The 13,149-nt window shown below is 54.5% G+C and overlaps 1 protein-coding gene across 1 annotated transcript in view; it reads left to right on the forward strand.

The window, feature by feature from the left end:
* The window catches only part of EPHB1 (EPH receptor B1), an 80,505-nt gene extending 68,840 nt beyond the window's left edge, over window positions 1-11,665 (forward strand). Inside the window, exons 15-17 of the mRNA XM_069024187.1 lie at window positions 421-576; window positions 1,164-2,527; window positions 11,330-11,665. Coding sequence (XP_068880288.1) covers window positions 421-576; window positions 1,164-1,272 — 265 coding nt within the window. The 3' untranslated portion in view covers window positions 1,273-2,527; window positions 11,330-11,665. The remainder of the gene's footprint in view (window positions 1-420; window positions 577-1,163; window positions 2,528-11,329) is intronic.
* Window positions 11,666-13,149: the final 1,484 nt, after the last annotated feature.

The following is a 13,149-nucleotide window of genomic DNA, read 5'->3' on the forward strand; positions in this document are numbered from 1 at the left end:
TGCTCCCTGTCGCCATCCCACGCCGTGGGGAAAGGCTCCCCGAGCGGCTCGAGAATCCATAAATCCTTAGGCAGGGGTGGGGGGGGGTTCTGCATTTGCTCTGCCTGACAGTCAAACAAAGAACATGCACTTTTCAGCCAAGCAACAGCAATAATTCTCTGCTATTGATTCTTTGTGGCGTGTGACCATTTGGGTGCGGTGGCTGCTTTGCCCACGCCTCATCCTGGTGGCTCCCGCAGCTGGAAGCCAACGTGTGGGCTTGCAGAGCACTGCTTGGCACAGCAGTATTCCCATGGGACACGCCTTCCTCATGGCCTCCCATGGGTGTGTGCTGGGGGGAGCACAGGGGTGCCAGGGGTAGGCTGGGGAGTGTGTCCCTGTGCTGGCCGGGCTCGTCCCCAGCAGTGTGTCCTGTTTCAGGCCTTCTCAGCCCCTCCTCGACCGCTCCATCCCCGACTTCACTGCCTTTACCTCAGTAGACGACTGGCTGAGTGCTGTGAAGATGAGCCAGTACCGGGACAGCTTCCTGACCGCTGGCTTCACCTCCCTGCAGCTGGTGGCCCAGATGACGTCCGAGTGAGTTGGCTGTGCCAGGGCCACCTGAAAGCGGGGTGCTGCCCAGCTGGGGAGGTGGGGAGGTCAGTTCAGGGCAAAGGACAGGTGTGAGCATCCCTCATACTGGTCACCCAGAGTCTGGAGGAGGCCACAGTCACCAGCTGGGGGTCAATGTGTGGGTGTCTCCCTGCTTTCAGACACAGTGATGCTTGTGGGGCTGTGTTTGGGCTCTGTGGATGTTCCAGCTGAGCTTACATCCCTCACCTCCTTAGCAACAGCAAAACAGGTTCACCACCTGAACAGAACGGTGTCCCCCAGGACAACTTGGGGGATGTTCAGGCTGGATATCATGAAAGGTTCTTCCCCCAGAGGGTGCTGGGCACTGCCCAGGCTCCCCAGGGAATGGGCACAGCCCCGAGGCTGCCAGAGCTCCAGGAGCGTTTGGACAGCGCTGCCAGGGATGCCCAGGGTGGGGTTGTTGGGGAGTCTGTGCAGGGCCTGGGGCTGGACTCTGATCCTTGTGGGTCCTTTCCAACTCAGCCTATTCCATGATTCTGTGGAGGAAATTCAGCTGCCCTCTGACCTTCCTCTGTCTGTCTGTCTTCCAGAGACCTCCTGAGAATAGGGGTGACTTTGGCTGGGCACCAGAAGAAGATCCTGAACAGCGTCCAGTCCATGCGAGTACAGATGAGCCAGTCTCCGACCTCGATGGCATGACGTCCCTTGTCCCACGGGGAGGGGCCGGGGAGGGCGCGCAGCGGAGGGCAGAGGTGGGAGGGGAGGAACTGAGGCGGGGCAGCGCTGGGAGAGGAGCCGCCGCTGCCTGGGGACTGCGACCGCAGCCACAGGACGTTCCTGGGACTCACCTCTGACTGGTGACTTCCGTTCCTCACCAACAGAAGCACACTTACCAATGTCATGGGGAACAGCGTATAAATACATATAAATATGTACAAATCATATATTTAAAAAGCAAAGCAAAACAAAAAAAAAGTCATAAAAAACGATGAAGACAAACCAATGTGCGTTGGGGAAGCAAACCCAAACCCTAGAGACCAGACTCCAATCCTGCCACCAGTGAGCAGTGGTCGAAACTGAGAAGGAGGAAGGGGCTGTTGGGGAAGGGAGAGGCATGAGATGGAGCATCCTGTCCGGAGAAACCACCTTCCTTTTTCTTCTTTTGCCCTCTCTCCCTGCCCTGGCCCTCCCGGCTCACCCCGCTCCCCTCTCTGCTCACGGACTGGGAGGAAGTGTCCTCAGATGTCTCTGCAGCTCCCTGCCATCCCACCCAGGTGCCGCTCCGGCAACTACCAAAGGACTTCGCTGACCACTGCATGGGGGATCCGACTCAATCCAGTTAATGTCTTCATATTGAAGAAGAGATGTACCTTCAATAGAAAACCTTGGGTTTTGGTTTTTTTTTTCTCTTTTGCTTGCATTTTTTTTGCAAAAAGGTAAAAAAGAGGATTAAAAAAAAAAAACAAACTCTCCATCCTGGAAAATGGAAAGAGGTGTTCCCATGTGTGTGTGCGCGCTCGTGCGCCTGTGTATGTTGTCAACCTTCCGTGGACTCACTGCTTGTCCGTGACCGAAGACCAGCGCTGACCCTGCGGCCAGCAGCCGGCCGGTCCCCAGCCCGGGGGGAACAGGGGTTGTGCCCACAGTCCCCAGGGGCGGGAGGCAGCCGGGAAGCACCCGGCGGTGAAGGAAGTGCTCGGCATCCTGCACGTGGGGAGGAGGATGCCAAGGGCCGGCCAGCGCCGCGGGGATGGGACGGGACCGGAGGAGCCGCCGCGTGGCTGTGACGGGGCTGGTGGCTGCTGGAGGAGGAGAGAAGCTCTGGAAATGGACTGCTCAGGCCTCCAGGGCCTCGGTGATGTCTGGAAGATGGCTATGGAGGACTTTTTCCCCCATCTTGTGGACCTAAGGATTTTGATATTGATTTATGGACTTAGGTTTCATGGCTTCAGAGGTAGGTCTGAGTGTCTCGTGTGTCTCTGTCCATCCGTCCGTCCTGCTCCGTATTTTTCTGCCCTTCTTTATAGCCTCTCCCAGCGGATGTTTCCCCGTATTTAATTTGATCTTTATTATTCTTTTTTTTGGTTCCTCCATTGGTCTCCTAGGCAAATTGATCCGGTTAAAATTGCCCGACACGTGTCAGTGTTTACCCAGAATATTGTAAGGCTGGGCCATCTGACATCCCCCCGCAGATCGCGCCGGGAGTTTATAAAACGAATGAACTCTTAATAAGGCTTTTACTTAGAGGCTGTGTGTGAGTTGCAGTGATCCATCACCGCGCTCTCGCCGGCGCTGTGCTGGCACCCGCGTGCTGGGGGAGCGCTGGCACGGGCTGGCCGTGGCTGTGCCTCAGGGGCTGCAGGTCCCAGCCACGATTTGGTGGCGCGGTGGCTCACGTGTACACGGAGACCTTCTCATTCACCTTCCGTCCTCCTCGCTCTTCCATCCCCACCGTGGCAATGCTCCACGTCTGCTAGCGCCATGGGGGTGTCCTGCATCCATCCATGTCCTGGGGGTGTTCCTGAGCCACAGGGATGCCCCATATCCGGCTGTGTTACAGGGGCCGCTTTACTTCTCAGCCCACGTCTGTCTGTGCTGCAGTGATGTTCTGTGTCCATCACTGCCATGAGGATGGCTCATGCCCACCTGGGCTGTGGGTTTTCCCCGTGTCTGTCCTTGCCATGGGCTGCCCACATCCAGCTACACCATGGGATTGCTCCACGTCCATCTGCCCCATCGTATTCTCATGCCTGGAGATGCCTCACCAGATTTGCTTGCTGCCACTGAGCACAAGGGGACAAGCCTGTGCTCTGCCTGCTGCCAGCACCTGTCCACATGTCCTGGGTGGGAGTACTGTCCCTCCTGTGTTGGGGCTGCCAGGGTGTTCTGTGGCTGGAGGACCCCCGTGTATCCCGTGAGGAGCACGTGCTCAGTTCATGGTGGTTCGTGAGGAACACGTTCATTGGGTCGTGCTCATGGTCCATCACCACCAGCAGCTGAAGGACCCTTTGGGGTGCACTTTCCACCTCCAGTTCTTTTTCTTGCCTTGCCCAAGGCAGATGACCCATGCTCTGCCAAAGAAGAACAGGAACTAACAAGATGCAGGAATGAGCTTGTTTCAATTCACTGAACTCCCCCCAGAGAAGGAGGCAGAGAAAAACACCCCTTGTTTACAACAGCAGGGACTGCTCCTCATCCTGTCTGATAGACGACTGCTAATACCTCTCGGGATGCCGGCGGCCCGAATCTGTATTCCGGGATGTTGTCACACGGAACACAACATGCAGATGGAGCGGGCGCCGCGCATGCTAATGCGCTGCCCTGCCACATTGGTATTCGCCGCTGCTGAAGGGTCCTTTGTGGGGTTTTTTTATGATTTCTCTTTTATAAGAAGGAAGCTAAAGGTGTTTAAAGGAACGCGTGACAGCCACACAGGGTAAATATCAATAGTGCGCCTTCACGGCTCCCCTGCCGCTGTCACCGGCCCCACGAGCACCTGTGAGGCAGCTGCTGCTGCCTGCTCGGTGCTGTCCCTGCCCCGCCACACCATGGCAACCCTGCTTTAATGTAAACCTTTCAGTGCAGAACCACAGTCATAGGGTGAGAACGGATCTCTGAGATCATTGAGTGCAACCTGTGACTGATCCCCACCACGTCAGCCAGTCCGGAGAACCGAGTGCCATGCCCTGCGCTCCTTGAACACCTCCAAGGATTGGGATTCCACCGCCTCCCTGGGCAACCCATTCCAATGTTTAACCACTCCTTCAGTGAAGAAATTCTTCCTGGTGTCCAACTTGAACCTCCCCTGGTGCACCTTGAGGCCATTTCATCGTGAATATGAAATGTGAAACATTCAGACCTGCCCATCCCACCCAGCAGACCAGGTGCCCCTGAGGGATCAAACAGGCTGTCTGGGTGCTCAGGTGCTGTCAGAGATGCCAAAACCATCTTGGCTGATTATGCTCCTTGGCTCTGGGCAACCAGCAGTGCCCCTGGGCATTGCCAGGGCTGGTGGCCTTTCCCTTCTGTTGCTCTTTCCCAGCTGTCCAACATTTGTCTCCTGAGCTGTGTCAGAGCAGATGATTCCCATATCCTGCCACTCCTAACCAGCTGTCCTCACATCTTGGCCTCTTGCTGGGACCTGGACCTGTCCCCTCCAGGGTCATGCAAGAGCCCAGCAGCAGATTGGTGGTGCTCAGGGCTGAGCAAAGAGAGTGCAGGTGGGCTCAACCAAATCCCTGCAGCGAAGAGGCATCATGGGCCGAGGGAGTTGCTGTCAAGGTGATACTTGAGGGAGGGTCACCAGGGGCCACCTGTTCTCTTGCCTTTCAATAAAAGTCATTTCATCCAAACCAGAAGATTTCACCATCAATCTGTTAGTGGAAAACAACGGGGAAAGTCCAAACCAGCCATGTTTGGGTTTTGTTTTTTATTGAAAAAAACAGCATAAAAATTTCAGATGACTTCTGACAGACCATTTTGTTTCTTTAGAGGCCTTTCTTCCGAGTAAAATCAGTTTTCCAAACTGTGAAGCCTTTCTGTGTGGAAGTGACAGTGCTATCCCTGCCTGGCCATGGCAGCAGCGTTGTGTTTGACCTGCTCCTCCTTTTCCTTTGTCAGATGCCAAGGAAGAGGCTCTCACCTTGACTTGGGTGGCACCTCTCTGATGCTGCCCTGTTGCTCCTGCTCCAGTGAGAGCCTCTTCCTTGGTCTAAAGATGAACACTCCGATTTCACGTCTTCGGATCCACGCTGGTTGGTGTTGGACTTCCTTTCTTTAATCCCAGAGCAGAAGGGATGGCTCAGAAACTGTTTTCTCCCAGCAGAGTTTTGGTTTAAAGGGAAGAAAAAGGAGTGTTGGATCAAAGAGGACCAGCTGCACTGGCCTTCCCTCTGGGCTGGGCTCTGTCCATCACACAGGGTCCTGATGGGTTCCTGTGCCATGTGGAAGGGCTGGTGATGCCTTTTTCTGGTCTTAAAATCAAGAGTCATACACGGTTAGAAGGGCAAAAGGGATTTTACCTTGGTATTTATTTTAAGAATCCTCAGGTGCACACGTCCAGGTCGAATGCACCCCGCAAAATGCCCACCCCAAAAAGGTTGGGTATAACATTATGGATGTTACTAATTAGCAGATCTATCAGAGATTCCCCAGTGAGAGGCTGGAATGAGCCCCCCTCCCCAAGGAGCCTTCTCCTGGATGGTTCTATCTTGGTTTACCCCTTGGGCTCTGGGGCACACTGATCCCTGGCTACGAAGCTTCTAAGATGTTGAGTCTCTCAGTTTGACAAACAAGTCCAAGAATGTAGGCAAAAAGCACTGAGAATACAGAAGTTGTAAAAAAAGGTGTAACAGAGGTATAAAAGAAAAGGCAAAAAATCTTCATGCCATCACTGGGAGATGCCCATTGCTGGTGAACCCCACTGGGTTGGATCCTGACCCTCGCCACTGCTCATGGGTGAAGCTCAGTCATGGTGCCTTGCTCCTTTGGCTGCATCCCACATGAATATCCACACATGGATGTGGCTGCTCGCCCGGGTGAGCCCACCTCGCCCTCGCCCCTGATCCTGGCCTTTCACTCTGCACTCTGCAGTCGTCAGCTCCCTCTCTCCATTTCTATGGCAACTGTAAAAACCTCAGCTCTTTTGTGTCTTTTTTAGAGTTTTCTTTTTGTGTGTGTCTGGGCTGGCTTTGTCCTTTTTGCATAGAGCATTAAATCAAAAAAGGAACTTTTGGCTACCAAACCCCTGCTTTGAGCTTGGCCCTAGGTCTCGTGTGAGAATCAGTGGGCGAGATCCTCACAACTGGACTGGGTGTTGCCAAGTGGCTTCATGTTTCCAGCCCTGCTGTTACTTCCCTCATCCCCCAAAAATCCCCATTTGCAATTCAGCTGCATCGTTCTCCACTGGGGCTTTTCCATGCTTTTTCCACAGCCCCATCCCTGGGTGTGATGGAGGAGCAGCAGGTTTCTCAATGGCAGTAATTAGAAGGAGATGTGGTGCCTCTGCCGAGGAAGGTGAACCCAAGCCCCTCGCACATCCGAGGCTTGAACGTGGAAGAAGAGTGTGTATTAATGGCATAATTATGTGCCTCTTTCCAGAAAAAAAAAAGGAATGTATTTTATGCCATTTAATGACCTTCAAATTAACAGTTCTTTGAAAGCACTTATGTATATTTAATTTTAAATGTTGCTGCAAGTCAAAGCAGGGCTTGCGATGAAAACAGCAGGCAGCCGGTTTTTAAATAAGAGTGATCTCAAACCATTATTTCTGAGCCTGCCATCTTTTGGTGCCTCTAATGCTCCTTTGCCAAGGAGAAACCATAGCTGTCCTTCCCCCTGCGTCCCTTGTGCCAGCCTGAGTCCCATGGGATCTCTGCTGCTCTTTGCTTTGATTCAGAGAGAGGGAAGGGAAGGGTTGGGTTGGGGTTGGGTTGCAGAATCTCATCCGTAAGTTTGCCTGCATCCCACAGATATCTCTGTGGGAACATCCCAGCTGGCCCATGGTCTGGGATAAATCATTGGGTATTGCCTAGGACAGGTTTTTCTGCCCTGCCATCAGCCCTTGCTGTTGTTCTGTGGTAGGGACAGACACATTTCCCTTCGTTAGGGTCTGAATTAAGGCTTTTGCCTCTGATCCATAAAAACTGCCGATATATCTGAGCCACTCTGTGTTCACTTGGAAATCGTTACTCTTAAACATTGAATTTGAGTAAAAAAAAAAAAAAGGATCAATCAGCTTCTGAGGTGAGGAATGGATTTACAGACCCAGAAGTGTTCTGTAGCTCCAAGGCCACCCATCCTCCTTGTACTGCTGGGGAAGGGTGGGGGCCAGGGAATCACATCCAGCTCCAGCACTCAGCCAGTGCTGCTCATCCCTGCTGCCCCAATGTCCCTGCTGCAGGAGGGGCTGCAGGGGATTTCATGTTCCATTCGTTGTCTGCTGTGGTGCCTCTTCTGTGAAGGATCCTGCCAGGGTGGATAGTGATCCAATACTTGGATCATTCCCAGTGAGTCTCCTCAGGATTTTGGAAGTGCCAGAAACTTCTTGAGTGATGATGGAGGAGAAGCCAAGTCCACACTGACGGGACTCCTGTGGCGAGTTGTTTCACCCCATCAGTGATTTCTTTGCTGCTCCTGTTTTGGCTTATATTTTTCATATTTTTGGGGTGTTGGAGGGGTCTTTTGGGATCATCTTGGATCATCAACCCTCCTGCCATGGGGGAATGGCTCTGCCTGTCCCAGCTGAGCTCAATTTTCTCCAAAGCCTGTCTGGGAGGAGTGAGAGCTGCTGCTGGGTTGTGCTCTCCCATGTTTGATGTGCTCAGGGTTTGGCTCTGTGTCTCAGGGGAGATCTGCTGGCTCATGTCCCTCACTGGGGGGTTTGACATGGGAAGGGGAGCTGCTCCAGTCAGGAGAGGGCCTCCCTGCTCTGCTTTGCCTGGCAGGAAGAGATGTGAGGTGTGAACCATGAGCATCCATGGCAGTAAAAGTGGTGTCTGGGTTCCCGTCAGAGCAGCAGATCGGTGCTGGGGAGGGGAGTGCACCTGTCTTGGTGACCATGGTGCCTTTCACCTGCACCTTTTGGGGTTGTCAGAGCTGCTGGCGCTCTGGATGGTGACCCAGGGCTGTCCCTTTTGGCTGGCTGTCCTCCACAGGCCAGTACTGTAAGTACCCCTCCAGCCTGGGCATAGCTGGTCCCCCTTCCCCCATCTGCATCCGAGCATGGCTGCTGCTTCTGCTCTCCTTTTTCTGGCCATTGGAAGTTAAACAGCTTGGCTGTCCCACCCTGCTCATTGCTCTGCTGTGGTGGCTGCTCTGGGGACATCTCAGGGTCCCTGTGGATGCCGACACATGGACAGCTGCACTGCAGGGGACACAACCACGGAGGGGGTGGCCCCGTCAGTGGCAGAGGCAGGATGGTGTTGAGGTCTCCTGGCCTGTCTCTGGAGGGAAGTGCTGGAGGAGGTTAATCTGAACAAACCAGCCTTGTGAATTTTAAGTGGATTAGCTGAACTCTGCTCCTTCCCCGAACACAGACAGCGCCCTTTTGGGGCAGATGTGGGAGTGGATTAGGCAAAAATCTCCTTAAGGCTGTGTTAATTCTAGATAAGTGTAGGGGGATTAACGCCCATCCACTTAAAAAAATTAATTGGAGTGAACTTTTCTCTGTGTCCCCAAGTAAACAAGGCTCGGCAGCTTTCCCCATCCAGCAGCTGGGCTGTGCCTTTCCCTCCTCCGCTCTCCCATCCCCTCACGTTGTGCACGAGCTGCCATCGTGGTGGGGGAACCTGCTCCTCTCTGATTATCCTCAGGGGCCTCATTAGGTGATTGAACCTTTGTGTGAAGGCAGGGAGAGAGGGCAGGAAAATTATGGTCACCATCAGTGCAATTATCAATGCTAATTAGTGCCAAGCAGGACTGACAGCGGGAGGTGCAGCCCATGCCAAGTGTTGTCTGAGGAGCCAGGTGAGCCTCACATGGCACCCTTGTGGGGGCTTCCATGGTCAGGCAGATGTGGAACAGAGCAGCTGGTCTACTTATTTTTCCCCACCGCGCTTTGGGTGAACTCTTCAGATTCCCCAGCCTAAATATTTGGGAGCCAGCCAGAGGCTGCTGTGGTCAGGGACTCAGGCTGGGGTCAGTGCCTGGGTGGCAGTGCCATGTCATGATCCTGATGGTGCCTGGGTGGGGATGTGGCTCTGGGAGGCCCGAGGGAAAAGGGGGTGAGGTGTGACTCCCTTTGCAGAGGGTTTGGAAATGGGCCTGTGCTCAGGGATACAGGGATGGCTTTGGGTCACTCCCAGAGCTGCCTCCATCCTTCCCCGTTCCCACCAGCTGCTCCCTTTTTCCATGGCATCACACGGGCACGGCAGCTGCGTTTGCAGTGCCACCCATCCTCGATTATTTTGGGTGTTTGCAGTTCTGCCCATTCCCATGAGTGTGGCAAAGGAGAGCGCCCCGGAGCTGACACGGTGCCCGCATCCCAGCCGCGCTGCTCGGTAACTCCTTCCCTCGTGGAACGCCTTCTCATCACAAACGTGGCCTTTGTATCGCTGTTTGTGTCACGCCAGCCCTCGGGGGCTGAGATCAAAGCCCTCCGCCCGCCTCGCAGGGGTTCCCACGCCGGCGCTCCGGGAGGAGGAGGAGGGATGAGGGATGAGGGAGTGACTCGGTGGCTGCGTACCTGGGGATGAGCTGCGCTGCCCGCCCCCATCCTCTTCCAGCTGTTCGTGACCTGTCCCTCGCGTCCCTTGAGATCCATCCTTTGGGGTCGGCCCAAATCATCTTTAGCTGTCCCCGGATCACTTTTGCCCTGACGGAGGGAAGGGCTGCGCTCGTGTGGCAGCGCTGAGCCGGCAGCCGCCGCCGGGAGGAATTTTCCCCAGGGAAAATAACCCCCAAAGCCTTGTCCCGCTGTGCTGCTGCCGGGCGGGCTGGGACAGGACGGCTGGAAGAGCTGGGAATGCCGCGGGGGAAGGCGGTGGCGGAGCCGGGAGCAGCGCCCGGGGCCGGAGCCACCGCTCGCGTCCGGCTTTAATGTGGCAGAATCCGGAGCTGATACAAATCGCCGCCGCCCCACCTCGATTTGCACCCATCCCCCGGGCCCGCCCGGCTCAGGCAGCGAGTTCAGCATCGTTCATCGGTTGTGTTTCTGTCACAGCTTTTTTCCAGCTGTTTGGCTGTTCTGATCCCATCAACGAGAGCTGTGAGACCAAACCTCCAAGCACGGCAGCGAAAATGGCCCCCTGTGCCCAAGAAATACCCAGCAATATATTTTCCCCCAGCTGAAGTTCCCTTTTTTAAAAAAGATAATCTCAATTTCTCTTCCCTTTTTTCTGCCCCTTTCCCCACCAAACACGACATTACTAAATAAAACTTTCATTACTACCTGGGTTTGCTAAAGAAAAAAATTATTTCCATTCAGGAGTATGATGAATTTTAATAGGAGTGAAATGTCAGGCACAGCTGGAGTGGGTTTCTGAAAGCATTGGTATGTTTGGAGAGGCACAGGGATGCCCGGCAATAATTAGCCAGTGAGCCCCGGCTTTTTGTGGCCCAGCAAAGGGACCCAGCAGTCAATTGCTTTGTTATTTAATGTGCTGCCTTTATGTTTCCAAGATGCAATTGTATATTAAAAGCATCTTTGCCTCTCCAAAGTGGCTAAATAAAGGGATTTTGCTGCTGTGCGGTACTTCTTGGTTGCAGGGTGTGGAGAAGGTGCTCCTGGGGCTTCTTCTTTGGTTCCCAGCCCTTCTGGTTTCCCCCTGGCAGTGGAGAAAATGGGGATTTTTTTGTTACATTGGAAAAAGCGATTTGATGGTGCCTGGTGGTTTGCTCCTGCTTTACCCCCGGGGGGGCTCATCTTGCAGTGGGAGGGGGGGGAAGGGCATCTTGGCTCCTGGGGGACACGGAAACCCTCCCGCCTCCAAAATCGCCTCCCAGCCTCCGCTCCCTAAAGCAACTCAGCCTCACAAAAGAATTCCATCTCTTCCGTTCCTTCCTTTTCCCCCGAGGAGAAATGGAGAGCTTTCAGTGAAATCATCACTTTTCTGACAGCATATTAATTAATCCCTGCTTTTTGTGGGTTGGTTTTCTTTTGGGTTTTGGGGTTTTTTTTGAGAGGCTGTATGTGCTGTAAGAAACCTTTGGCTGCAGGACGGGGCTGCGGGGCTGGGGCTCGGCGGGGAAGGACGCGTGGCTCTCGGAGCTCTGGACGTGCCTATTCTCACCCTCTCGTCTCCCTCTTGCCTTGCAGGGGCGTCGAGTTGCAGCGGGGCGGCAGCGCCGGAGAGGGGCCCCCGGGGCCGCTCCCCCTCCTCCCACCGCAGGATGCTCCGGGAGGTCCCGCAGCGCCCCGGTCGCCGTCCCCCCGAGCCGCGGCGTGTCCTGGGCCAGCCCTACCCTGTCCTGTACATAACCAGTGAGATGTCTGTAAAAGATTTCAACCCTTGGAATTTTTTTTTTTTTTTTTTTGCTCCCCTCTCCCCTTCCCCCTCCCCTTCTTCCCCAATTTGTTGATTGTGTTGAAATTGTCGGAGTTTGTAACAGTATCTTTCAGAGAATATTGTACTAAAGAGAAAATTGCACTCAATAAAAAGGATGAAATAAGCCTGGTCCCTCGTCTTCCCCTTCCCCGGGGCAGCCTTCCTGCTGCCGGCCTCTCTTCAGCGCGGAGCTGGGGGAGTGTTCGCCATGAATATTCATTTGGGGAACTGGCAGCGCTCCACCGCTCCTTGACTTACCTCGAATGTTGATGTCTATCAGATTTGGCTCCCCGGTTTGTAAATGAAGTGACTTTATTCTCGGCGATCCCTATCGCAGCTCGCTCGCAGCAGAAAAGCCGGGAGAAGGAGTTTTCCTGGCACCGGTGTTGGTGCGGAGCGCGTTTCAAAGCCCTCGTGTGCGATCGCTCAGGGAAGCCGCGCTGGAAGCGCTGGCTGGGATCAAAGCTCCGTCCCTGCTGGCTCCGCGCGTCCCCAGTCCTGCTGGAGCCTGTCCATGCAAAGGTTGATGCTCCTCTTGAGCCTGCTTTCCTTAAGGCTTACTGTAAATGATGGCTGGAAAATGGATTCTTCCTCGTGCATTGGCTGCGCTTGGGCATTTTGTCCTGCTGGGATCAATGGCACAGCCCGTCCGGCTCTGCCAGACGCGCTCCTGGGGTGGTCCTGTGCAGGGCTGGGCCTCCATGGTCCTCGTGGGTCCCTTCCACCTCCGGCTATTCTGTGATTCTCTGATCCAGGTGATGCTGAGAGCAGCCGGTCCTGCCGGCACTGGGAACATCCTCCGGCCGGCAGCGGGGGCTGAAACGGGGGATAAAGGTTTTGTAAACTGAAAATACGCAGCCACCAACGAGATTCTTGGGGTTCGGAAAGAGGAGCTGCTACTGAGAGAGCTCTGGGGGGGGGGTAGGGGTTCCGTGCGCTGGGGTTGTGGGGTGAGCCGTGGGGAGGGACACAAGCCGTGGTTCAGCTGTAGGTGGGGCTGGCAGAGCCCTGCGGTCCCTGGCATCCTGTAATTGTCCCACCAGAGGGGGTGTTGATGTGGGGTGTTCTCACAGCTCCTGTCAGGAGATTTCCAAGTCCTTTCTGCTTCTCCAGGGCCATTATAGCTGGGATGTTTTTGCTGCGGGGAATTTTGAGTGGGTGAGTTCCACGTGCTGGTGAGGATGGCTCCGGGTCCCTGCGGGCAGGACTCCACTGCCCCAGACTCACATACACAGTGAGGTTTGCCTCACTCTTTACACAGGGGTAGAACTGCTGGTTTGGGTGTTTTGGGTGTTTTTTGCTGAGCCCATCCCGTGTGATGAAAGCAGAAAGTCTCTGCCATCTTCGGCTATGCAAGAGGCAAATAGGCAGCAGCTGATGGAGGGCAGAGTGAAGTTGTTTGTGTGTCCTTAATTGAGTAGACACTTGATCTAGTGGGCTTCTGGTGTGGTTTAAATGAGTGTTCATGGTTGTTGAATCCTCTGGGCTTTGGGGCACTGGGAGGGTGTCTCCCTTACAGAGGTCGCTCCGAGATTTTCCCCTTAAGTAACCCATGGACATTTACAGCCAGTGCTTAACATTCCCGAAGTGG

The sequence above is a fragment of the Aphelocoma coerulescens genome, chromosome 9 (genome assembly GCF_041296385.1).
Source record: "Aphelocoma coerulescens isolate FSJ_1873_10779 chromosome 9, UR_Acoe_1.0, whole genome shotgun sequence".
Classification (NCBI taxonomy): domain Eukaryota; kingdom Metazoa; phylum Chordata; class Aves; order Passeriformes; family Corvidae; genus Aphelocoma; species Aphelocoma coerulescens.